General features: G+C 40.3%; 1 protein-coding gene across 5 annotated transcripts in view; it reads right to left on the bottom strand.

The window, feature by feature from the left end:
* Positions 1-1,236: 1,236 nt before the first annotated feature.
* The window catches only part of Tle4 (TLE family member 4, transcriptional corepressor), a gene marked incomplete at its 5' end in the record, with an annotated part of 126,135 nt that continues 99,376 nt past the window's right edge, over positions 1,237-27,995 (bottom strand). For 4 of the 5 annotated variants that reach the window (XM_055613768.1, XM_055613769.1, XM_055613772.1 and 1 more), the window contains 12 exon segments: positions 1,237-2,953; positions 6,555-6,631; positions 6,978-7,128; positions 7,327-7,474; positions 8,447-8,694; positions 9,623-9,872; positions 16,352-16,428; positions 16,897-17,090; positions 18,070-18,202; positions 19,343-19,495; positions 19,915-19,968; positions 20,841-20,960. In XM_055613768.1, coding sequence (XP_055469743.1) covers positions 2,846-2,953; positions 6,555-6,631; positions 6,978-7,128; positions 7,327-7,474; positions 8,447-8,694; positions 9,623-9,872; positions 16,352-16,428; positions 16,897-17,090; positions 18,070-18,202; positions 19,343-19,495; positions 19,915-19,968; positions 20,841-20,960 — 1,713 coding nt within the window. 5 annotated transcript variants of the gene reach the window in all.

Below are 27,995 nucleotides of genomic sequence, written 5' to 3'. Positions count from 1 at the left end.
TTAGCCCTCATGGGGCTAATCAGGGTAGGACCCTGCTGGATAAGACTGAAGCCTGACATTTCTGGATAGCCTCTGTGCTTGGTCTTTAACGGTGAACTCCCTTTTCTCTCTCTGCCTGATCTGGTTAATGCCAGATCATGTAAGGAGCCACCACATAGTCCTCAGAGAAAGATCACAGGCATGGACCCTTTTCTGATAAGAAACCTGTTCAGCAAGTACCTGGAGATTCCCACCCTATGCTGACATGATGCCTTGCTGTCTTGTCTTTCCATCAGTGACCTTTGACTTTACCTGGAGCTCTTTTCCCACCCACAGGATAATTAAGTACCGCCTGTCCCCTCTAATGATAAGACTGTTTTGGCACACACAGATTAAGCACCCCCAGCACCCCTGGCCCCTCTGGATCAAACACACTTGCTCTCGGAATTGCTCCCCCTGCCCCAGGTGTACACTGTCCTTGACTTCGCCGGAAAGAAATGCACAGGCTCTCACTTCAAGACCAGCTGAGAGTCACTGATTCTGGGGAACAATCACCATCACTGCTGAACACATGAACTTGGCTGTCCAACCCTCGAGCTTCTGTACTACCCTGAACTTGAGTGCTGGTCGGCTGGCCTCATGCTACAGTTGATCTGTGTCTCACTGGACTTGCCTTCTGGCCAGTTTCCAACCTCTGCAGTGCTTACTTAGCACAACAGCTTAACCAAAGAGCTGTAACACTATGGTATTGCCATAGGCTTTGGCATGCCTTGGGAAATAGAGCTAACTACAAAAGCAAAACAAAACAGAATGCACTTTAGCCCCAGGACCTTTGATCTCATTGCAGCAGCACAGGGAAGGTCAGACCTATGGAATGAAGAATGACCACCCAGGCTCCCGCTGGACAGAGAATGACAAATGAGCACTTGAAATGTAGTCAATGTTACTGGCAAAGAAGGTTTCTATTATTAACTAGCTCTAAGAATTAAGTTAAAATAGATGCGGGCGGCTGCTGTACTAGGACGACAGCACAGACTTACATGGTTCAGGTTTGAAGGGCTCAGTAAGTATTTGGTCACCACCTGCCTTCCACAACTTCTCTCATGCTTTCTGGGTTGTCTCAAAGAGAGAGGGGGACAACTTAGCAACAGCTCAAACCCATACTACTTAACAATCTGATTGGAATATAACTAGTAATTTTTAATATAGGGAGTGGCATAGACAAAGAAGTTAGTAAAATAATTAGAAAAATAAGCATTCTAGAAGTTATTTATGTTTAATGCTTGAAAGTCTGAACGCACAAACAATCTACCGTCATAGAAGTACTCGTGGCCAATACAATGCGTTAGAGCTATGTACAATGCACAGTTTAGTATCAAAATCTTTCTACACTGTAGAGTTTTATGAAACTGTTAATGACATCAAACACTAAGCACTTAAGACACCATTTTTTTTTTTTGCTACCACACGAAGAACGTCAATGACAGTCCATTTCAACTTGCAGCATCCATCCATTTCTAGTATGAAATTAAGTGATTTTCTACTTACACAATAAAGTTTATCTACACAGTTCTTTTGATTTTGATCCATAGCAGCAAAGGCACTGTACATCAGCAGATCCACAGACTTAAAAGATCTTTTTAAAGCATTCAAACAAAAATAATAAAAAGGGAGTCACATGTTATAGTTTAACAGCAACAACAACAACATAAAAGATAACACAATGTTTCTGGCACAATGGCACAGCCTGTGTCCATTTCAGGGACATCCAAGTAAGACATGGAAAGAACCAGAGGTAAAGAAAGCAAGTCATCATCCCAGGAGAGTCTCTTTTTTTGTGGCTTTCAGAGGATGGGCTCTCTTACCCCTCCTCTGCTGGCGGTGTACCTGTGTGTGTGTGTGTGTGTGTGTGTGTGTGTGTGTGTGTGAAAGACTTGCCTCACACAGGGGTAGGCAGGCAGCACTCTTGTACCTGCTGCTCCTAAAGAGCATGCCACAAACAGCCCACCATGTCTCAGAGCGATACAATTGCCGAGAGACAGACAGCTCCCCCTGCCAGTAAATTTGGCAAACATATTTAGAAAAAATTAAGTTCTCTCTTTGAGGCCCAATTTGTTTGACTATATTACAATATAAAAGGGACTTAAAAACATAATACAAAGATACTTGTCAACAACTAAGAAAGAAAAAAGAAAAACATCCAATTATTTTTGTTGAATGTAATCTAAAGTGATAGACATTAGTTAAAGTTTCCCAAATAGACACAAAGGAATAGTACTTGGCCTGTCATATTCTACTTGTTCAGCCAAATTTCCAAATGGTTTTAATATAAGTAGAAAACAAAACAACCTTATAACAACACTGCAACATATTGCTTTCATGTGTAATTATACATTTCACGTCTCTATACAGTCAATAGTCTACATTTAGTGACATTTTTAATCAGTTATTTTAAACCTTCCTTTCCCCTCCCCTACCAAAATGGAGGGGATGAAGCATCAAATACAATGCACCTTCATTATCAATGCAGGAGCGAACAGCTTTATTTAGTCAGTCATTGTTAGAAAGCCTTCTTTAAACAAAATAAATATATTACAGATATAATACATAATTAAAGATTCCATTCACTGTTAGGTATTCCATGTTCTTCCAAGTCGATAGCTGAAGATTTGGTATCACAGGTTCTTAATGAGTATTCACAATTCAACAGCAAGGAGGAAGTAGGGCTATGTAAAGGATCAAACTCCACAACTGCAATGTGAGTACTGGAAATCCTTGGTTTTAGATGTGGGGGAGGGGGTGAACAAAAAAGTACAATAGCGCAAAGTGCTACAAGGAGGAGTCCAGTTTGCACGAAGATTTGTCCTTAATAAATAACTTCATAAACCGTAGCCTTCTTGTCTCCAGAGCCAGTGACAATGTACTTGTCATCCACAGAGATGTCACAGCTAAGCACCGATGAGGATTCTTTGGACTATGAAAGAAATATATCAAGAATGTCACATACAGGTACTAAGAAGCAAGACTGATGGGTGTGGAGCAGAAACACAGCCAACATGCTCCAGGAACACCCAGAAGCCCTGCAGATATAGGGCAGCCCCAACATTCCTAGACATGGCAGTACTTTAGAGTGCTCTTCCCCAGCTTAGGTTGATGGTTCTTGCTCTCAAGGCAGCAAAGAGAGAGGTAACTCAATGGTCAGAGTACTCTGCCAATGAAACAAGGCCCTATTTTAAATTCTATTCCTGGGCTTCAGGAGATAGCTTAGTGGTTCAGAGCACTGAATGCTCTTCTAGAGAACAAGGGTTTAGTTCCCAGACTCCACATGGCAATTTACAACTGTAACTTTATTTCCAGGGGTCCAACAACTTCTTCTGTGTCCCTTGGGCACCAGGTATGCAACATGGGGCACAGACAGGCAAGCATACAAAACAAACATAAAATAAGTAATGACCAAACAACCAACCCTCTATTCTCTAGAAAGTACAGAGTAGGGTAGGTACTCAAGACATGAGAAAACCTCAACTGCCCCTTGCCAGGTAGCCTGCATCTAAGTGGTGCCACAAAGCAGCACACATAGCCCAGGTCCTAACAAGTACTGGCAGCTGCTAGTAAACAATACTACCAGCATAAAACATAAAAACATGTAAGTCAAATTCAATAGTTGGAAACAGAGACACAATCTACTGAAGGGGTGGGGGCAATGAAGGAATGAGGGCAGACCATACACACAAGGCTTAAAAGAGTACCCTTAAGAACACCTGGAACACTGGAAACTACATGGAAGACAAGTACCCAACACACTGCATGTCTCCTAAACTTCTTTACTGAAAGTTAATTAAAATTCCCAAGCCAGCATATACATAAGATATAATACTTGTGTTTAATATAAAAGATGCAGTCTAGTATTTTTTTCTTTTATTTTGTGTAGCTAACAGGTCACAAAATGCCCAGTATAAGCATGGTGGCTCATGCCTTTAATCCTAGCACCTGCAGGCGGAGGCAGGTGGATCTCTGTGAGTTCCAGGCCAGTGAGCCCTACTTAGTAAAACCTTGTCTCATAAAGAAAGAAAGGGAAGGAGAGATGCATAAGCATCAGAACAATTATATTAGCTGCTCTGTCATACTAAACCCTGCATGACAGTCTATTTTAGATTCAGATAGCTAATCAGCTCTACGAATACTTAATGCTGTTTTGTTAAGGGACCTGCAAGTTTGTTATATTAGTTTCAAATATGAAACAAAAGGTAAGAAAATTCTAACTACAAATTAAAAATGAGGAGTCAATAGCTCCCTTATGAAATTCAAACACATCTGTTAGAGAGAGAGAGAGAGAGAGAGAGAGAGAGAGATATTTGTGTACATGTCTGTATTTGTACCATATCTAAATTTGGTGGTTTTTACAAATAATTTCCCAAACTATGACATAAAACCCTATTCTGCCACTAAAAAGTGGCAAGTTTATAAAATCAGTCCAGTTTGACTGGACCTTTCTGAACATTATTGGGAAAAAGAACTGATAAAAGAAAGTAAATAAAATAATTGGAAAAGAACTGATAGTACTCATAAAAATATTTAAGTAAAATGTTCGAGATTAAAATAGAAAATTAAAGTCCAAGTGGATCAAAGACCTCAACATAAAACCAGACACATTAATCGGTTAGAAGAAAAAGTGGGGAAGACCCTAGAACTCATTGGTACAGGAGACAACTTCCTGAACAGAACACCAATAGCACAGGCTCTAAGAGCAACAATCAATAAATGGGACCTCATGAAACTGAAAAGCTTCTATCAAGCAAAGGACACTGTCATCAAAACAAAATGATTGCCTACAGATTGGGAAAGAATCTTCACCAACCCTATCTCTGACAGAAGGCCAATATCCAGTATATATAAAGAACTAAAGAAGCTGAAAAGCAGCAAACCAAGTAATCAAATTGAAAAATGGGGAACAGAGCTAAACAGAACTCTCTGTAGAGGAATATCAAATGGTAGAGAAACACTTGAAGAAATGCTCAATGTCATTAGCCATCAGGGAAATGCAGATCAAAACGACCCTGAGATTTCACCTTACACCCATCAGAATGGCCAAGCTGAAAAACTCAAGTGATAACACATGGTGGAGAGGTTGTGGAGAAAGGGGAACCCTCCTCCACTGCTGATGGGAATGTAAACTTGTATAACCACTCTGGAAATCAATCTGGTGCTTTCTCAGACAACTAGGAATAGTTCTACCTCAAGATCTAGCTATACCACTTCTAGGCATATATCCAAAAGAGGCTCAAGCACACAATAAGGACATTTGTTCAACCATGTTTATAGCAGCTTTATTTGTAATAGCCAGAAGCTGGAAACAGCCCAGATGCCCCTCAACTGAAGAATGGATGCAGAAATTGTGGTACATCTACACAATGGAATATTATATAGCAATGAAAAATAAGGAAATCATGAAATTTGCAGGTAAATGGTGGGAACTGGAAAGGATCATCCTGAGTGAGCTGTCCTAGAAGCAGAAAGACACACACGGTATATACTCACTCATATAGACATATAATATAGGATAAACCTACTAAAATCTGTACATCTAAAGAAACTAATCAAGAGAGAGGACCCTGACTATGCTCAATCCCTATCCCAAAAGGCAAAGAGAATGGACATTAGAAGAAGAAGAAAACTGGAAACAAGCTAGGAACCTGCCACAGAGGGCCTCTGAAAGGCTCTGCCCTGCAGACTATCAAAGCAGACGCTCAGACTTATGGCCAACTGTTGGGCAGAGTGCATGGAATCTTATGTCAGAAGTGGGAAATAGTAAGAGCTGGAGAGGACAGGAACTCCAGAAGGAGAGCAACAGAACCAGAAAATTAACAGAGGGGTCTTCCCAGAGACTCATACTCCAACCAAGTACCATGCATGGAGATAACCTAGAACCCCTGCACAGATGTATCCCATGGTAGTTCAGTGTCCAAGTGGGTTACATAGTAATGGGAACAGGGACTGCCTCTGACATAATCTGATTGGTCTGTTCTTTGATCGCCTCCCCCTGAGGGGGACAGCCTTACCAGGCCACAGAAGATGACAATGCAGCCACTCCTGATGAGACCTGATACACTGAGATCAGAAGGAAGGAGAGGAAGACCTCCCCTATCAGTGGACTTGGGGAGGGACATGTGTGAAGGGGGAGGGAGGGTGGGGCTTATGGGGGGATACAAAGTGAATAAAGTATAATTAATAAAAGTTAAAAAAAAGAACTTAAAAAAAAAAAGAAAACGTATACATTAACACAAACATATCACAGAAGACCTAAAATCCCAATTGAAATATAGAGGATTGAGTCATGAGTAATTCAGGATTAGTAGTGACACAGAATCAGAAATCACACAAAGTTACCCTTGTGTAACTAATCCCCCTCCCTGCTTTGGGCAGGTTCTTGCTCTGCCTGATGAAATGGTATCAGGTGCCCCAACATATTCTCAAACATGTAAGTAGGTCCAGTGCCCATAGGATGCATGGAGATGGTCGAGTTAACCACTGCAGGTAGCACACAGCAGCTGGTCATAGAGTAAGCTAGGTATTACCTGGAATATGCTGGCCCCATAAGGTGTCCTCCAAGCGTTCAGAAGGTTGTCCTTTCCAGTGCTTACAAACCATTTGCCTACAGGAAGAGTGTTTTGTGTTACTTTGTCATTTGCTTCATAAGGTGCTGAATTAATACAGAAACTCCTTCTATTTATAACAAATATCTTTTTACTTCAAAAGTAAAGCCCACCCACCTTACTTTCTGGATTTCATGAGTCACTGATTGTTATGATAAGGAAAAAAAATGGATTAAGGCCAGCAATTTGCATAGCTTGTTAGGAAAGCAAGCATGGTTAAGTACACAATATAGTTGTGATGAGAGATTCATTAACAAAATAGAAAGACTCAACTTTGAATGAGTCAACAAAAGAACCAAGCAATCATTCTGGTCGACAGAAACGGAACAAAAGGTGCTTGCTTACCACAGTGGGCGAACTTGAGTGACAGCACACAGCTCTCATGAAGATGCAACTGGTATTTGTCTGGCTTGGTGACATGCAACACTTCCACATTGCTATTCTCCATCCCCACGGCAAGCCACTCTCCAGTTGGGCAATAGCCCAAAGAAAAGATCTGGAATTAAAACAAATGATAGCGGCTGCAGAGAACAAGGTCTTATTAACTGGGAGGCATACTCTTAAATATCAAGAAAATAAACAAAATTAAAAATGTGCAGAAAGAACCAAGTATAAAAGATGATCTCCACAGATTCATATTCAAGTGCACCACTTTTTCTTTTGGTAGGTCGCATTACACGCACACAGTCCACACCTGAGAGGTGAAGTCATGCTGTTGCAGCTGCCGCCCTTCTCTCAGGTCCCAGGACCTCACAGTGTTGTCCAAACCACCTGTCCAGAGCTTGGTGCCGTCATTAGAAATGTCAATACAGCTGGCTCCATCTGTGTGGCCCTGGAATTGCCTAAAAATGGAGGGAGGGAAAGCCCTTGAAAATGGGAATCCTCTGCTGATCAAAATCAGTGCAGGGTTTATCTAGAGATCTCATTTGGTTTATACTTTCTAATTATTCAAATTAATGAAACATATCATGTATTTGTGTTGGTGTTGCAGGAGGGAAAGGCCATTCTTACAAGAAACAGCTAAAGGAAGTACACTCAGTGTGATCCACTGCCCAGGGACACTCTGGTAAAATGTAAAATGTACACTGGGGCATGATGGAAAGAATTCAAAGTGCTTCCTCACTTCACAGTCAAGGATGACCTTGTCTATCTGAACCTTACCCTCAAGCCACAGAACAACAATTATTTTTGCTTTTGGAATTGCAGCCCTTCAAAATAGGAGTGCAAAGGGTCTTACCTTCCCATACAGGGCCCTACTCATAGCTAAAGTTCCCAATTTTCTAACACCCTTTCCTTGAGCATACTGTTTGTTCTCATTCCTATAACCCTGCTGTCTACTTGTCCTTAAATATGAGAACACAGACAATTTAGGCCATGTGAGCACAAACAGCAACCCACTAACACTTGCCCATGGCAAACACCATACAACCGTTGCTGAAGTTTTGACACATGCAGCACTTAAACTAGAACCATATACTATGGTTGTTCACCAAGGAGCTAAGGACAATGATGGGTGTCAGCAGGCAAAGATAAGAAATTACAGACATCTAAGGAACCCATGAGGTCCTGACAACATTCATTACATAAAAATAACCTTTACGTCTAAAACTCTGAATCAGTAATGCTGTGTGTGTATGTATGCATAAAATGAAACACTTATTTCATAAAATATAGTATGGAAGCAAGATTTTGCAAATACACAAACTACACATACCAAAAGTCAGACACAGACACACAGATACACACAAAGCTTTGAGCACCATGTGGTAAGTGAGCTCTCCCTTACCGCACACAAGTGAATTCAGCTGACCTACCTCACCAGGGTCTGATTGTGCAGATCCCACACTGCGATGTTGCCATCGCTGCAGCATGAGAAGCAGACCTTGGAGTCAGGGCTGATGGCCAGAGCATAGCAGGCAGGGGCTGAGGACGTCAGCTCTGCCTTGATGCGAGGGGTTGGCGCTGCCAGGTCCCAGATGGACAGTGTACTGGCTTCCCCTCCAACAATTAAGGTGCGACCATCAGGGAGCAATCTGCAGGAACGGATGTAGTTATCCCTGTTCTATGAAGACAAAAGCCATCACAAAATTACTCATGAGGAAAGGAAAACAGCATTAATAAGAGAACAGAAATCCATAAGAGTATCGTGTTCCCTTCTGGTTTAATGAGCCATTTATACTTATGACAATGATAAAGTAGATTAATGTTGCAAAATTACATGAAATTAAGGAAGTACTTAAACTTGATCTACAAAATTTAGTACCAAGATATTTAATCTTAATTAGCATCCAAATGCAAAGATCTAGTGCTACTCCCACCACCAAATTAAGCAACTGTGGACGTAATCTGTACACACAGATCCACATGGTCTGTGTACACACCACTACAGTTCTCTAAACTCTAAATCCCTGGCATACCTTGCTGAGGACAAAGGGTCCTGGTGGTAAAGCCACATCACAGTGAAAGCCACTTGACAGTTGGCTCTTTTGGCCTAGCCTTGCTATATACAACTAACAAGCATTGTGGGTTCAGTGAAATGCCATCATCAGGAGGCAAGAAAGGAAAAAGACAATGACTTTCCTGTTCATAAGTTTATGAAAATCTTATTTATGTAGGTACACTTCATTATGTTAGATTAAATGATGCACCAAAAAAAGATTCTTCTGATATAAGGGAAGAAAACTAAGCTTCAATTTCCTGTGTAACCCGAGGAGAAATGGTAACTGACCAGCTAAGGGCTTCGTAGCCACATGAATAGTTGACTTGACAAAGTTCTCAGGTATGCTCTGTAGAAGCAAAGTGTGAACTCTCAGTATCCTTGAACCAAGTGATTTACCTTTGACCCTGGAGACAAGAGGAATGCAGACTGTACAAGTGCACATACCATCCAGGAAGAACTGGATCATTCTGAGAGAAAACCCCTACTTATCCTCTTGGGACTGCTATGATTTTTCTCACTATCACAGTCTCTGTTATCCCTTTTCACTTACCAGGCAGTCCAGCTGAGAGACTGGGCTCTTGTTGCCAGGATGGCTGATATCCCAGACCTTAACGCAGCCCTTGCCACCTGTGTACACGTGTCTTGTGGGGTTGCTGATGGTCACTGCACACACCACCTCCCCATGGTTGAGAGTGTTGATCTGTCGAGCATGTCGGGGGATTCCAGGTCCAATGAGGGCATCAGGGGGAAAGGGGACAGGCTGCATCTGGCCATCAGCACTAACATGAAAGGAGTATGCTCTAGGGTACAGGAAGAAAAAACAGGAGAACAATGTAGAAGACATTAGCTTTTGCCTGTTTTCTTTTAGAACAGGGTCTTATGTATCTATGGTTGGCCTCAAACTCACCAAACAGTAGGTGACTCTAAATATCTGGCCTGCCAGTCTCTACTTCCCTTGTGCTGTGATTGCAGGTATGCCCTAGCATGTCTGGTTTAAGCAGTGATGAATATAAAACCCAAGTTTCACGCATACTAGAAACACACTCTACTAACTAAACGACCTTCCTTGAAAATGTTATTAAACCATCTAATATAACAAAAGAGAAAAATCAGAGAGCAAATCCTTTCTTTTAGTGCCATCTGAGATGCACAAAATGAATGAATGAATGAATTAATTCAAATGGATCCAGTACAGCATAGTAACATAGTTAAAGCCTATGTTACTAGTCATGGGACTAGGTCCATAACCAAATACTAATTGGCTGTTTAATAGTTGCTGTGTGACATCATTAGTTACCTAGTCTTGCTGAATGCAATTCTAACTTCAAAAAGAGGATGAGCCTATAGTTTACAGAGAACCAAGTAAGACAGCCAGTTTCAGATATATATATGTATATATGTGTATACATATATGTATACACATGTAGTACCTATCTTTTTCACTCTAAACTTTCATTGCTTTGTATTTTTCAGTGGTTCTATGGCCTGTAACAGAGCTCACCTATAAAAGGATTCACTCTAATGAGTTATTAATGTAGATCAGTAAGCCAAAATTATGAAGCTCTAAAGAGTTCAGATTCTGTAGGTACACATTCAAATGGAAGATGTGCCAAAAACGTTTTCACACATTGATCAGACTCAAAAATCACAAATTTTAAAAAATACAAAAGGAATGAGAACTTGAAAAAGTACCCTGTCTGATAACCCCAAACCACAAAGTGTACTCCACTTCCATTTCCAGTTCACACCCTTAAAAGCCCTGTGATGTAAAAAAAATGTTTGGTATAAACTGGACGTGAAGTCTTCGCCAATCGATTCTACTTTTAAAATGCAACTGTTAGCAAGGAGGTAATGAGCCTGCTCAGATGCACGTCAACTTTAGGGGGAAGCAAATACTAATGGCAGGTGAGAAGGAGCTGAGCCTATTTTGGTAGCTCTTAGAAATGGCAGCCCTTTTTGAGAAATATGTACCATACTAAGAGAAAGAATTTGTGGATGCATGAAAGGTAGGAACCAAGACTAAAACACACACAGGATCAGGATCAAAGCCGAGATAGTGTGGTGGTTTGAACGGAACATGCTCCCCAGGTTGTCAGGCATTTGACTATTTTTGTTGCTTAGTTGGTTGTACTATTTAGGGAGCTTTAGGTGGTGCACCCTTGTTGGAAGGAGTATGGAGGGCTTTGAGAGTAAAAGCCTGCACTACAGTTTGCTGTCTGCTTCCTGTTTCCATTTGAAGATATGTGCTCTTAGCTACCTGCTACACCCACCTTATGGCCTACTGCTGCTTCCCTGCCACGATAGACTCTTAGCCCTTTAGAATCACATACCAAATAAACACCTTCCACAAGCTGCTTTTAGTCACAGTGTTTTATCAAACAGAGAAGTAACTGAAATCAATAGTTTATAGTTCCTTACTATGAGGGTCTAGGCTGGTCATGTTTACAGAAGTTAGCCCAGCACTGAGGGCATGCCACAGCTGCTGAGGGAAGGGTTGGGAAACTAGGAGGAAGTGAATAGACAGAGGTTATTTTTCAAGTGGAGTAAAGAGAACTTGGAGCCACACCAATGTGTGACCTCAGAATTGTGAGATTCTGAGGACTATAAACATAGATGGTGGGAATGCTAGGAGCAGGAATTGCAATTCACAGAACCTAGCTTCTGAAAGCAGGTAAGGCCATGCTGGATAGGACTTTGAGATTCTGGATGTGACATCTGGAGTGGTGATGAGAGATTTTAATAGAGGTAGCTGAAATTAAATAAGGCAGATTTTCATTAGAGCTGATCCTGGAAACAGAGCCATCAGGAGTTTGACACCTATCACACTCAGGTCTTTAGCAGAAACTCCATCAAGGTATATACTGGGGTGGTTTTAAATAGTAGAGGTCTGAAAGAAGCAGGGTTTTCACAGAAGTCAGAAACCTAACTCATCAGGAAACACCATTGGCATGCTGATCTGTAGGCTGTGAGGAAAAGGAAAGGGCACCTTCTTAGGGGGATGTAGAAGAAAGGGTGACTTTAGGAGAGCCAGATTCTAGTTCAGGCTTGAAAATAAAGGCTGCTCCTGAGAGAGGACGACTGAGAAAAGGCTAATTGATATAGCAATTAAGAGGTCATAAAGACTAAATCTTCCAAGAAGAAAAGAAAGGTTATTCCAAGTTCAGGCAGTGTTAGATTTCCCCCCACTCTTTTTGTTTTTTCAACACAGGGTTTTTCTGTGGAGCCCCGGTTGTCTTGGAATTCATGCTGTAAATCAAGGTTGGCCTTAAAGATTACCTGCCTCTGCCTCCTGAGTGCTGTGATAAAAGGAGTGTGCCACCATTTGCCCTGCTAGTATATATACTTAATAACAATTTCTTAAAAAAAAAATCCCATCCAAGGCATTATCAAATGGGTTTCAAAAAACTTTGAGAATTCAGAGAAAGAGAAAAGGGAAGAGTTGGTTGGTTTTTTTGTTTTCTTCAGAGACCCCCCTCCCATGTGGATGCTGGCTCTTGGCCTGCCGCCGGCACACAGGAGGGGGGAAGAGGGAAGAGGGAAGAGGGAGAGGGGTTGTTTGTGTTTTCCCAGAGAACCCTGGCTCTTAAAGACACAGACACCCTTCAAGGTTTTTAGTAAAAATTTCATCAGTAAGCTGAGTACCTACCATGTGACCATCTAGAGCCCAACTATATGAAGGGCTGAAAAAACAAAAACAAAAACAAAACCCCAACAAACTACTTTCTGACATATTTATTATCAGGAAAGCATGGCAGCTGTCCATTCATGTGGCAGTGGAAACTTGAGATGTTTATGTCAGTAATCAAGACTGAAGGCAGAGGCTCAAGCACAGGCTCAGTAGCATGGTGAGCCAGACAGGCTGCAATTCTACAGTGCTCGAAGTGGCATGACACCCCAGACCAAGGCGACCACTGCTTCTTTAAATATTCCAAATACACTACCACTCCTGTACCTCAAGGCTGACCTGCACCAAGAACCCTTCAACTCATCCACTCTACTACCTTTGCTGTTTACCTACTTGGTGACTACCAACAGCCTTTGCAAAAAGGACTGTACCTCTTAAAGGAGCCCTTCTATCTCCTCTAGTTCATATGGAACTCAGAGGCATTTGAGTTATTTGATTAATCCTCTGACCTTGTTATTTAGTCACTGCTTGAAATAGACCAATCTTTCACCTTCAGAGTTCTTTGGTCAACAAAACTTGTTAGTCAACCACTATTTGCAGAGCACACACAGGTACACAGAATTTTATGGTAATTGATATTTATATCTTCAACTCTCAAGGAACTCAAAGTCTAATTTGCCTTGTTTCCCTTATTAATAAGCCAAATATTTACTGAACAACTTGGCTATGCAGCCAGCATGTTTGAGGTAACTGGGACATTTGGATTAGGGTCTGTAGTAAAGATAGTTATAGGAGGAAGAACCTTTAATTTTATTCAGCAGATAGAAAACAAAAAAGAGTCAAGGTCAGTCAAGCATGCTTACCACTGAAGGGCAGGTGAAACGGGGAGAAAAAGAACGTTAAGGAGACACTATGGTGACAAGAAAGTGCCTACGTAATACTAAAGAAACAAGCAAAGGGAGCCAGAGAAAGAAGACATCATTATATATTCATTTACTCTTTGAATAAACTTGCATTGTGAGCATCAGCTGTGAGCTATGCAGTATTTTTCGCACAGTTCTTTTTTGTTTGCTTCAAGTCTGGCTGTCCTGGAATTCGTTCTGTAGACTAGGTTGGCCTTGAACTCAGAGATTTGCCTGCCTCTGTCTCCTGAGTGTTGGTATTGCTCCCTTACCCTCCAGGTTTGGAAGTTACTTCTATAACTGAGTATTTGTTGTTGATGGGAGTGCTAACTGGTACAGCCATAATGGAAATTGATGTGGGTTCCTCAAAAAACTGATCTATACCACTCTTGGGCTTATACTCAAGGGACTCTACATCCTACTACAGAAATGCTGGCTAATCCATGTAGTATTCTGCTATATTCCTAATAGTCACAAAATAGAAACAGCCTAGATGTTCATCAATGAGTGATCAGGATCTATGTGGAAGAAAAGGTGGAAAGTTTCTAAGAGCCAAAGATAGTAGATGATTCCAAGGGCACGGTATTTTCTGACCCAACAGTGCTGATGTACATATGAACTCAGAGACTCTGACAGCATGTATAAGATTTGCAAAAGTTCAAACCAGATAAAATTCCAGGGTGGAAAAATTAGTTGTGGGTATAGAGTCCTACAACTAAGCAAGAAGCAATTTACAAATGCTATTGAGACAGAAAATCTTCAATGGAGTGATAGTGGGTATATCAACCACTCTGAAGGCCAAGCTTCATGATCAGGAGTAGTTGGCCAATACAACATGGAATCCATATGTAGAGTGTGTGCATGTGCACACGCACACACTTTGGTTGAGAGGGAAAGAACATGAACTTGGGTGGGGAAGGAGCCTCTAGGGAAGGCAAGAATATAAGAGGGCGGGGAAAAAGATTTTATGGTAATTAATTAATATTTGTATCTTCAACTCTCAAGGAACTCAGAGTCTAATTTGCCTTGTGTCCCTTATTCATGAGCCAAACGTTGGCACCTTATACCAACAGGAATTTTCAATTCCACAAATAATTCAATATATTTCGGAACATTGTATTTTTTGAAAAGTTCTGTTCTGCTCCTGTAGAACTCATATTCAAATAGGGAGAGGCAGACAATAGCTATAAGGAAGCATTCAAAAGCTGGGTGTGATGGTGCCTCTCTCTAATACTTAGAAGGTAGAGGCAGGAGGCTCAACAAATTCAAGACCAGCTTGGGGTACACAGTGAAACGCTGTATCAAAAAAATTACAGGAAAAGGACAATAGAGAGGAAGCCAGAGAGGGATGGTATTTAAAGACAGTTACCAGGGCAGAATGCTCTGTTAAGAGGGTATCTAACCTCCCTGTTCAGAGGAAGCCCAGAGGCTGCTCCAGTTTCCAAGTGGGTTCCCTAGTAAAGGAGTACAGGGGCTGTCTCTGACATGAACTCAGTGGCTGGCTCTTTGATCACCTTCACCTGGGGAGTGCAGCCTTTCCGGGCCTCAGAGGAAGATGATACAGCAAGCCTTGATGAGACCTGATAGGCTAGGGTCAGACAGATGGGGAATGGGACCACCCCTATCAGTGGACTAGGGGAGGGGCATAAGGGGAGGAGGAGGGAGGGTGGGACTGGGAGGAGATGAGGGAGGGGCTACAGCCATGATACAAAGAGAATAAATTATAATAAAGAAATAGATTTTTAAGCTATAAAAAAAGAGTATCTACAGAAACCTGAAGTGAGACAGTGAGACACAAAAAACATTAATAGAGGAGAATCATTAAGAATAAATGGCAAAGAGGCAAGTAGCCAGGAGAGCCTCCAGGAGAGGAGACTTCTGTGGCTGCTCATCAAGTCTGGATAGTGCAGGGGACTAAGGGTGCAGCATATGCGTTGTGGATTCAATCTCAGAAAAGACTGCAATCAAAGACTGGTGTGAGTACATGTGTGCGTGTGCATGCGTGCAAATAAATGTGCATGTGTGTAAGGAGGCAAGAACCTTTCTTTAGAGGAAGAAAAAAAAGTCTTTTAGTTTTCTTCTTGCTTTCTTCTTTTAAGAGCCAAATACTACTTTAAAAGTCTTCTCTTAAATTTTTCTAATCCTATTAGAACTGTTGTTTAGGTAGTAGGAAACAAACAAAAAAACAACAACAAAAAAAAACGGAGTGCAAGTATACTGAAACGGAGACTGTAGAATGGGATGTGGCGAGATTAGAATATATAAAAAGAGGCTGGAAGAGGTGTGTTGTACTTGGTCTGTTATCACTCTATGGGAGTGTGAACAGACATTCCAAATGCTCAGCTCACAGTATACAAGCCAAATGAGCACACTACCTTTTCTGGAAATAGAATTCAGCAGAAGATTGTCCTGATTTTTTTTTTTTTTTTTGAAGTTCAGCGTGTCTGTTCTCTACAAGTTTAATTCTAATCATCTTAAGTTTGCATATAAATATCACACTTTCTGAACAACTGCCTTAAAATCAGCAACAGACTGGGAGAAGCCCTAACTGCCAGGGCTGCCTTTACCACTTACATTTTTACATGAAGGCTTGATTTTTAAACTAAACACACAAAATTCAACCTTATTATGCCTTGTTGTTTGCTAAGAGAAAATGAAGAATACTTCAAAGCCATATCATTTAGCAATGCCCAAATTCCAAATCGCAAGCAAGGACTGGAGCTTGGTAGACAATGAACCCAAAGATACTCACGGTTTTCCTCCTGGAATGCCTGTCAAGTTTGGAGGTATTGCCGGCACACGCATATGATGGTGTGGATCGAATCCCACCTAAAATTGTCCCCATGCAAAACAACACAGAGTCATTTGCTATACCTTGTACAACATGGCACCTAAACCCTAGAAAACAGATAATTTGAAAATAATTTTGGTGACATTTACAGAAGTATCTACCGATAAAATGACATGATGTTTATGATTTAATGGTCATTTATTCATTCATTCCTGGAACATAGGAAAAATTCACTACTGATTACTAAGGATTGTGACAGAAACAAAGGCTTTAATTATATTTATTTTCTTGTTTGGTCTAACTTTGTAGTTTACAATGCCAAAATAACTACTAAATTTTAAGAAGTCATAAACTTTCTCACCTTACCCAAGGAAATACAGCCATAATCAGATCTATCTTAATTTATAAATAAATACTCAGATCCTTCGATAAATACCTTGTCTTCTATAAACTACATTAAAAATGCTGTGTTCTGAAACCGTGATCTATAAAGCATATAAACACACCACGGGCGATCTTCCATAGGCAGCCGCGGCAGCCGCAGCGGCCGCAGCAGCGCTCATCTGGGGAGAGATGTTGTGCAGCCCAGCATAGGCAGCTCCAGGGCTGGTCAGCTCCCCATTCATACCAGCATGGGGCACAATTCCAAAGGGGGTTGGATATGGACAAGGTACAGCCATTGGGGTCCTCAGGCTGGAGGCTGAAGGAAAAAACCAAGAACATAGAAAACAGTAGTAGCACCTTCTTCAGTTGCCTAACAATACAACCCATAGTTCAAATGAACTGATTTTACTATTCTCAAAATTATTCAAGTCTTTGAAGTAGTTCAAGCATTCATCTCATTTTTTAAAATTAAATTTTATTTTATTAATTACACTTTATTCACTTTGTATCCCCCCCATAAGTCCCTCCCTCCTCTCCTCCCGGTCCCACCCTCCCTCCCCCTTTTTCATGCATGCCCCTCCCCAAGTCCACTGATAGGGGAGGTTCTCCTCTCCTTCCTTCTGATCTTAGTCTATCAGATCATATCAGGAGTGGCTGCAATGTCATCTGTGGCGTGGTAAGGCTGCTCCCCCCTCAGGAGGAGGTGATCAAAGAGCAGGCCAATCAGTTCATGTCAGAGACAGTCCCTGTTCCCATTACTATGGAACCCACTTGGACACTGAACTGCCATGGGCTACATCTGTGCAAGGGTTCTAGGTTATCTCCATGCATGGTACTTGGTTGGAGTATGAGTCTCTGGGAAGACCCCTGTGTTCAAATTTTCTGGTTCTATTGTTCTCCTTGTGGGGTTCCTGTCCTCTCCAGATCTTACTATTTCCCACTTATATCAGAAGAAGAAGAAAACAGGAAACAACCTAGGAACCTGCCCCAGAGGGCCTCTGAAAGGCTCTGGCCTGCAGACTATCAAAGCAGACGCTGAGACTTATGGCCAACTGTTGGGCAGAGTGCATGGAATCTTATGTAAGAAGTGGGAAATAGTAAGATCATCTCATTTTTTATTTGAAAATTTACCACATGTTAGACACGGGTGAAGACAGATGCTTGGTTTGGAATTCTTACCTCGTCTAATACACAGTGCTGATCATTACCACTTTTAACAAATTTCATTACTTAAATTACTTAATTACAAAAATAGAAGTATCAATAAATAAACAACTTTTTTTTTCCTTACTAACCTAAGGGGTCCACACCTGGTGGCTTTCCAGGAACAGGCCTCAGTCCGGGAGTCGAGTTACTGCCAGGGGTGGGTGCATCAGTTCGTGGAGTAGGGGTATTGGACTTTGAAACAGGAGTAGTAGATTTTTCATTCTAAAGAAGAATTGGAGTGTATCAGCCATGAGAACATGATTTTAAGAGTTACTTTAACATTGAAATAGTGGACAAAACAACAATAAAAAAGAAATTTGAGAATTTCTTTTGCTTGTCTTCTATCTCATGTCAATTAAAAGTAGGTGGCCAGGAACCAGGAAGGCACAGTTCAGGAAGAACTCAACTAAAGCTGATCTGATCAAGTAATTTCTTGGTCTCAGTCAAGGGCCAAAGAAATTCATCAATCATACATCCTTAACGTGAGCCACCTGCCAGTGGCCATGCTGAAGTCAGGCTCCCAACTCACTGTTCCTATCCTAAGAAGTTCCTTATTTAAATCACTCCTCTCAGAAAACAGCCAGAAACGAAATCATGGAACATGTAGTAGAAAGAGGCCATGAAGAGACAAGCAGGGTTCCAGAAGACAGGACAAGGGGATTGAACCCAAACCCGAATCTAGCCTTCCATCTATCCTATACAGGTATATTCTTTGGCACACAAACTGAAGAATCCTCTAGTCCTTCAGCTGTGAATTCAAAGGGTGACTGAAACCACATATGGCTTTGTACAAAAAAAGGAAGAAAAAGAAAGAGAAAGTGGTGAGGAGAGAAGGGGATTTACCACACAAAGATGCAGCAGAGTCCACAACTGTGGGCTCCTAACTGCTGGGCTGGGTTCAGCCTGGCATTTGTGTGGAGTTAAAGCACACTTTATTAGTGAGAGGACACTTATGCAGAAGCTAAAAATCACTGCAGCTGTGTATAGCCTGGAAATCCAAATGAAGCTAGAAGTAAGATGACAGTGAAACCCCAAACCAAGTTTACCACAAACCAACGGCTTATAATAAGCCCATTGCCCTAACTCCAGTGTGCATTTTCCAACTTTACTAAAGATGTTTTTGTCTTATTTTCATCCATTACCTCTCTCTTAAGCTTACAGAAAGACTCAGGAAGCAATACCATGAAGTTAGTAAACATTTCTGCTCCAAAAAATTTTTTCTAATTAAAGTTGTATTCAAATCACGTATACACACCAAATGGAATCTAAGCCCTACAGAAAAATGTAAAATAAACAAAAATTGAAAAATCAAAATCCAACAGCTATCTTGGAAGCGGCAATTCTAGTTAGGGAATAGCTTACAAGGCTAAGCTCTTTGGATTTGGAGGAAGGAGTACTGCTGGAAGATGCAACAGAAGCGGGGCTGATGGGGGCATCTTTCTTGAGGAGGCGTGTCTTGTCCAGGCCATTCTCCCTTGGAGAATGTGCTGGGCTTCCTCGAGGGGAAGATGGATCCTACAAAGAAAAAAATGTAAAACTCACAAGTGACTCACAGCACCGAGGTCCTTGACTGGGGACATTTCTACCTGAAAGCACTTAATACATTACTTGAAAGCACCAAATGTCTGGAACAGATAAAATTAACTGAAATTGCTTAAGAACATCTGGTATTGGGTTGAAATCTCAAACAAAAACAAAAATCAAAAAATCCATCATCTGCAAGGAGCATCAATAAAATCAGAAGGGTGACCACTGACACCGTTTCACTCATTTCCGACGGTGAAGAAGGACAATTTCGTTTGAAAGGAAGAAGCAGCACTTCTGAAAGGCCCAGCAATGTATAAAGTCAGGAAGCAGTCTCTTGTAAGGACTTTGGATATTCTCCATTGTCACGGCTGCAGAGCAGCACGAAGTGACGCCAACTGCAAACATACCTCATTGGACACATCAACCACCAAGTTGTCATCACTCTTCTCACCATCACTGTCCTACACAGAGAATTGGGAAGCATTATCTCCACCACCGAAAAAAAAAAGGCAACCTCCATTCCAGCTACATTTATGTGCCCACACCAGGTCCTTATATACTCAACGGAGTCAAACATTTCATACAAAACACTCTTTTTATTCCTCATCTTGATGTTAGGAGCTAGATAATGATCACATTTGCCATTTTTGAAAAATGTAGTACAATGGCTTGCTTACTACTCTAGAATACACCCAAACACAGCATACAAGTGGGGGGTTGTGGTTTAGTCTGGCAGCATTTAAAAAATCTAAGTAAGTCACTTCATGATTAAACTGAGAGGTAAATATCAAAGTCTGAGCTTCTTGTGAAGTCTGCCATTCTGTAGAGAACCAGCTGGCAAGGAGAAGAACAACAAACAACTGACTCCACACTTGCTACCCATCATGTTCCTTCTCTTGTGACCTGCCTAGATACTACAGGAAAATGAGCTTTAATCATCAAGGACATTTGGAATACATACATCCTCCACAAAATCTTGTACTTTTCCTCAATACTTTAGTCCATCCAAATTTCTTGGATTTTACATTATTTCTCCTTCTCTAAGATAACCACATAAAGTTCTACCCATCAAACAGAACCTTGTATAATAATCCAGGTCTTAGATTAGTTGCTAAAGGAAAGCACTATGGTCTTTCCTACACATGTGCATGTAACACACACACATGTACACATACATACACAGCTTCAAATAGTTAATAGAGATAGCTTGAGACAGTTATAAATACGGTACTTTAAAATTTTTTTCTTAAAAGATGTTACCCTATGTTCTAAAATTGGCTGGTAATGAACAAGACAAACTAGCCTCCCCCAAAGCAAAAGTGAATGAACTTACATAGCGAGCTGCAATTTCTTTTTCTTCTGTTTTCTGCTTTTTGCTCTCTGAGGAATAGTCTGTAGAGTTTCTGTGTTTCTCAGAACCTCGGAAACTGGCTGATGGGGATACAGAGGAGCTCTGGAATTCGAAATAAAAGCAGGATTGAAAAAGGTCATTCATTTAGCAGAGCAACTGAACAAATCTTTTTGTTCTGTAGAATATCCCTGGGAAGTTAAGAAGAGACAGAAGGGAGAGAGAAGGAGATGAAGAGAGAACAAAGGTATAGAGAAAAAGAAGTAAGAAAGATAAGGAAGAACAATGAGCAGAAGAATGAAAACGACAGCAGGCTGAGAACAAACTCCAAAGAGTAGATCTTGTCTCAAGCACGTTCACATTGTTTAAGGCTTTCACAAAGTTGGGAAAGGGAGATGACACAAGAAAAAGCACTAAGGGAAAGAGGCTGGTTTTGTTTTGTTATGTTTACAGGCTGAGAGAAAGTGAGTATTTGACTCTTCCACAGAGAAACTGAAGATAGTTGAGCTTAGAGGGTAACGAATAATTTTTCAATTAAAAGCTAAATCAAGAGGAAAACTAATCATTAAGGATTTGAATAACCCAAGGTGGTGGCCATGTGGTACATATAGATCATATTCACAGAAGATTTTGCTCAGCTTACATCTACAGTCCAGCAAATGCAAAACTAAGGGGGGAAAAATCCCTGCAAACACTGACTGTATTCCTGTACATTCTCCATAAGCCTACTCATTTTATTTCCAGAAACCTCAAACTCGCTGTGTCCAGAACAGAGAAAGAGGGTTTATATGCCTCAGAACGCCATGGTAAGGGGCTATGAAGTCAGGTCACAAACTTCATTCCTGTTCCTTCAATAGGCACTTAACCAGAAGTGTCCCCATACTGAAGACAAAACTTGGAGCCTGAGAAAGGTGGTTCTCTGCCATGAAAGTCAACTGACTACTGAGCACATACATGTGAACTTAAAACTATGGTTGAGAATGTGAAAACTAAAACTACCCCTAAGAACCTGTCAGTGGCATGGACTGGGGAGATGGCCCAGTGGGTAGAGCACTAGGGCCTCAGAGCTTATCTCTAGAACCCCATTTGAATCTAGAAGGAGCATATGCCTGCAATCCCAGCCCTGGGATGTAGAGACCAGAGAATTCTAGGAGCATATAAGCCAGCCGGCCTGGTATACAACGCTGCAGACAAGAATAGACCTTGTTTCAAAAAGAAGAAAGGCAAGGAACTCAAGTTGTTCACTAACCTCCATGCACACTGCACCCCACTCACACACACCCCCCCGAACACAAAACAACGAAAGTCCAACCAAACTAGAAAGCGTCTGTTATAGACTGACGAAAAGAAAAGGTTACATAAACATGAGGTTTGAAAGGGAGCAGGTCCAGATTTGAACTGTCCTATTGAGGAGGATGTAAAGGTGTCCAGGGTAGCCATTTCCTTTAGAAGGGCAATAAAGACAGATTTCCAAGGGTAAAAACAATGCAACTAAGTTAGGAGCAAGTTCATTTTGGAAATATACAAGGAAGAAGTTCGAGGAAGAACAAAGAATCACCATAAAAACATCCTTTTGCTATAATCTGAAAATCAATCCAGAAAACTGCTAGCAAAGCTCTTCTTATTTAGAAATTTACTTATTTCATAGAAAACCAATTCAGTTGTTTGCTTTTCCTTATCCTAGCCTGGTGGTAATAATTAACCTTTACAGATACAGAAAGGTAGTCAGTGCCTTTAAACTACTAGAGGCCATGTGACAGTCAGAACTTCTGGCTGTAAGTTTCATTTTATTTCTGATACAACATAGTGTACGGCAGACCTAAACTTCTAAAGATGCTGTTTGGGGTTGTGTTTAGTGAGAGTAATATGGACTAGTGAAAAAAGAGTGACCACTGTTGGGCTGTCACTCTCTAAGCTCATCCTTGCTCTGGCCAGCCCAGCTGCCAGTTTTAGATGACTGTTCAGGAGACCCTATGTATGCACTACTTGCTACTCAAACATGCAACAAAATATATTGTATGAAATTCTCAAAGAACAAAAACATTTAAAAAAGCCACATGAGACACACTGCAGAAAGTCACTGAATATATACCTCAGGAAATCATCTGAGTAAAATATGCTAAGGTGACTTGGAACTGTAAAAGCAGTGCCACGCTTTCTTCATCTTAATCCTTTACGAGTAAGATGCCTTCTCCTACTAATGTGGTATTTTACAAATTAAGAAGTCATGTGTGTGCATGCAAGTGTGTGTGACACTTTACTTCCAGTCATTTAGACTTTTTTCAAGAGAATAAAAAATAATTTCTAAACAATATTAAACACATTTCCAAAAATTAATGCTAAAATATAATGCCTGTTTAGCCTTAGTGCTTATTTCTTGGCATACATGTAAAATCAAACAACTTTTTCCTAAAGATTGCTGTCTCTCACTGTATGGACAGCTCATTCTCTTTCTTTGGTGTATATGTGTGGAATGCATGCAGACTTGTATATAAATTTGCATGCATATGTACACTTACATGTGCACATGGTAAGTGCTGTTTGATGTGGGGTGTCTTCCTTGATTTCTTTCCACTTTATTCACGCACAGCTGCTTGCTGAATTCAGAGCCTACCATTTGTACTAGTCTAGCTAGGCAGCTTGCTCCTCAAATAGGGTATCTTCCTCCTGAGTGCCGGGAGTACAGGGGGGCCACCATGTCCACCTTATATGTGGGTATGGGTTATCTGAACTCCACTGACCAATCCACCATTTTGGGCCCCTGTCTTTTTATTGTAGAACGGAGTTACACATTTGATTTTCCTAGTAAAATGATAGTTAGCTATCACTAGCATTTAAAGGGTAAGATGGACAAGGAGTACTGAGATGATCAGTGACACCCTAATAACATAGCAGCTCTGGAGTCAAACCAACTTGACATGGGTTCTCAGCACAGAGCTTAGAAGTCTAGCACGCTATTAGGTGGGCACTTGGGTTTCCTGAGCCTGGGAATAGGAAGACACGATGATAAAGACACTAGAAAAGTTAAATTTTCCTATCTCTCTGATTATTATAAAAGCTTAGTTAAGTTAATTATTTTCAAAGCTCATTACCGAAGGCACAGACTAGACCTTACTCACGGCACTGGATAAATGCAAGCATTCAGACTCATTCAGAAAAATATTTTCATTATAGTTTGTCATACGTATAAGCAAATATGCTACATATGGGCAGTCATAGAGGCAGTGATCAATTTAGAAGTTAAAAAAAAATGGATGTTAATGTTTTAGAAATCTCTACATTTAAACAGAAAACATCCACTTTTGCCAGGAAAAAAAATGATGTGTGTCAAGTTAATAAAAGAGGTAGTGGTGGTGGTAGTGATGGGGTTTGGCATAAACAGAATCCAAGTGAAAAAAATACAAACTTTTAAGTTTCTTATGAAAACCCCAACTATACTGGTAGCACAAAAGTACAAATATCCTTAGTATTACAAAACAGGCTTTTTTAAAAAAGGAAAAACTTCTAGGTCTTATTTTAAAATCCCCCTTAGATTTTACTGAGGCTGTTGGCCAAATAAGCTGAAGAATTAACACTCCAGCAACTTGAAATGGGTGGCCCACACCTGTCTACCTCCAGATCAAAGATGGCCACGTATGGGAAAGAGTTCTATAAAGTATTCTCCAAAGAAGGCCATATTAATATAATTAGCTAATTTTAATAATAGGGATACTGTAATAGCAAGCAAGAGCGCCTCTCTGGAGTCAGACAGTATGGAGTCTTCCATTTAACAGCCCCGTAGCCCCAGGAATGATGTTTACTGCCGCCCAGTCTCTTTGTAGTTTGGGATAATAAGATACTATCTTCACCCACTCTGATCTTTTTTGAGGATGAAGGAAAACAGTTTTCTATAAAGCTCAAGAAATAGTCTTCAATTAAGCACACTGCCTAGCTCCTCAACAATATTAAGCTGATAAATCATTGCATAGTGTGGTTTAGTCCATTCTGTTTATTATAGATTGGTAAAGAGAAGGTTCACATAAGGACTATTCTAGGCACTTTTGTAGTGCTTCCCCTCAACACAGATATTCCAATGGCCCATAATGATAGGGCTTCAATTAACCAAAAAACACCTTTAAAAAATTATGAAATTTTGATTCTACACTGTAGAAATAGGACTGTAAATAACATATTCACATTGGATTTTCTATTTTGGCTTTAAATGTCCTACATTCACAAAGGTGCTCTTAGACATCTCTGCCAATTTGAAGAATACAAGTAGAAAGAATATGCTAAAGTTTGCATATTACCCAAGATAAAGAACTAAAAATTTGGGCTGGCCAAGCTAGCCCAGCAGGTAAAGGTGTTTGCCATTAAATCGGATGACCTGAGTTTGATCCCTGGAATTCTCATAGTAAAAGATGAGGCAGGGCTCTGTCCTTTGACATCTACATACATTCCATGGCAAGTGTCCAGACCCCACTCACAAACAAACAAGCAAATTAATTAATTAATTAATTAATTAATTAATTAATTAATTAGTTGTGAAAGACAATTCCTAAAACTTACTGGCCATTGGTATTGCCTTCATAGCTACTAGGTATTAAGTCAGTTTTTAGTAAACAGGGATAATGAAGAGGCAAGGGCCACCATGAAAATCTTATTAGAGTTTGCTTTGTTTTCCAGGCTTCTTTTATTCTCAACAATAATCATTTGGATGACAAATTACACTGTTACTCTAACTGAAATTTAGTTCCAGAACTCTCAAAAACCTTAGTATGAGTGGGTCATTATAAGTTTATGTTAGAAAAGTCAGAAAAGAAAGACCAAGATACCCACAGGTCCTTCCAAAAGCCCAAATCAACATTTCCTCTGCAACCTCTTAGACAAGCTGAAGACTGAAACCTACATCAAAAGCAAATTTTTTTATTTTACAAACATGAATGTTCTGCCAGAGGGTATGTATGCATACTGAGGGCATGCCTAGTGCCATGCATGCTCTGGAGCTAGACTTATGAATGACAACTGTAAGCCATCACATAGGTGCTGGGAACTGTGCCAGGTCCTTTGCAAGAGCAGTAAGTGCTTTTAACTACTGAGCCATCTCCTCCATGCCCTGAATTCAGAAAATCCATGGTTTTTCTGTATCTCAACAATGAAGTACACTGCACATTCTACAGATACTTCCTGAAAGTTTTGAAAAAGGCAACAGTCCCAATAAATTTATGTATACCAAAATAGCATGGTATCATATCCCAGTAGCATCTGATTGATATTTTTATTGAATACTATTAAAATATTCATGTTCTCATTCAGAGAGCAAATGAAGAAAAGAATTCTCAGTTGGGAAAAACAATACCTTAAAAATGAAAATCATTTGGTCAAAATACACAAGTCTCACATGCCAACTCATATCACATGCAGATTTATGTAAATTAATTAAAATTCAGAGCACACTGTGGCAAAGCTCTTGAGTCAGTCACTGGTGTTGGTTTACTGCTCATTACACCAAGGCTTTTATTTAAACGACCTGCTTGATTAAGGATGTCTTAAAAAGCATACTCTGCAGACAATCTCACAGAATTTGCTTTAACAATTAACATAAATCAAAACTCACCTTCAAAAATGACTGGAACTTTCTGAGTAGCTCCCCTTGTTTAAAAGAATATTTAATATAATCTCCATTTAGTGAAGTCTGTTACTACAATGTTTATCTCTGTAACATTTCATGAAGGACATACTATTATTTGTTGTGTTTCTGCTTCTCTTGGGTAAGAAAAACTTGGGTCAAGACAAACTGCTGCGTATAACCAAAATATCACCAAACCATAGAGACTATCAGTCAGAGAGATGATTTTGAGTAAGCATCTCCAGTTTTCAGTGTGAACATAAAAATCAGATAGCCCTGGATTCGAGCCAGATAGATCTGCATCACTGCTGTTATTACCTGGAACACGTTACTAAAATTCTTGAAGTTTTCATTTTCCAGCGGGTGGGAGCATTACTCTAAGGACTCTGTAAAGGCTTAAGAGTTCATATTGTCAGAATAGCACTTAGCATCTATTAACACAAGCTTTATGAAGAGCCAATCCTCTTTGGCAATGGTGAAAACTACTGTACAATCTTCACTCACATATGGGCTCACTCGACAAGGATTTACTGAATATTCTACAAGTGAAGAAATAAAGAGATAAATGAATACCACAGCTTGCCTATCCATTAGAAGTCAAGGTATTTATCATACAACAGGCATATGTATTTTTTCTCATGAAATGGAAAAATGGCACTTTTACGTGCAGTCACTCATGCTTTGTTTCTGTGGTTTTGATATTATGTATTACTCTGTCAGGATAAAATGCTTAAGAATTTATAAGGTATCAATACAATTGATTTTAAATTAGAACATTATCTTAATGTCCTCTTGAGGTTTCTTGAGTGTTATTTCCACTTCCTGGAATAAAGCTGTTGGCTCTTCACCAGACATTTCATTAAAAACATTCACCTTTTCTGACAAGTTCAGCTGCAAGAACAAAGTATTCTGATGGCAAAGATATGGGCTTGATTCTTATAGAGGTGACTTAGCTTCCCTTGACAGTCACCTGTATGTGTTCCAAGTAGTGTGCCATATGAGGCAGCAATGGTGCAGGGATGTGTGTGTGTATGAGAGGGAGTAAGTACTTCACCTTTATTTTCACAGTTTTAACAGAAACTGTAGTATTTGCCAAGCACACAGAATTTTATATAGCATACAGCTGTTTAATCATCCAGTCCACTATATGCCCTTCAATTCAATGGCCCTCAGGTTGCAAAGTTTGACGTAGCCATGTGCTTTTGGTTCGCCCCAAGAATTCCCTGCCTTCATCAACAAGCAACTTAACATATCTGTATGTGGACTCTGCACTAATTAGAGTAATACATATTAGACATTTTCTTCTGGAAGAAAAAGATACATAAAATATAGCCCACACTACTCCTTTACCTACTGTCTTATTAAGCTACTAATTCTTACCCAAATGGGATATATAAATGAGTGTTCCAAAAACCAAAGTGGCAGAATTTCTTTTCTGAATTTTCTGGTAAGGTGAATTGGCTTAAGAACTATCTTGTGCTGTATTGTGTGTGTGTGTGTGTGTGTGTGTGTGTGTGTGTGTGTGTGTGTGT

The sequence above is a fragment of the Psammomys obesus genome, unplaced genomic scaffold, assembly GCF_907164565.1.
Source record: "Psammomys obesus unplaced genomic scaffold, mPsaObe1.curated_primary_1811, whole genome shotgun sequence".
Classification (NCBI taxonomy): Eukaryota; Metazoa; Chordata; class Mammalia; order Rodentia; family Muridae; genus Psammomys; species Psammomys obesus.
Note: the sequence above shows the minus strand (reverse complement) of the source record. Positions and strands in the feature narration are given on the sequence as shown.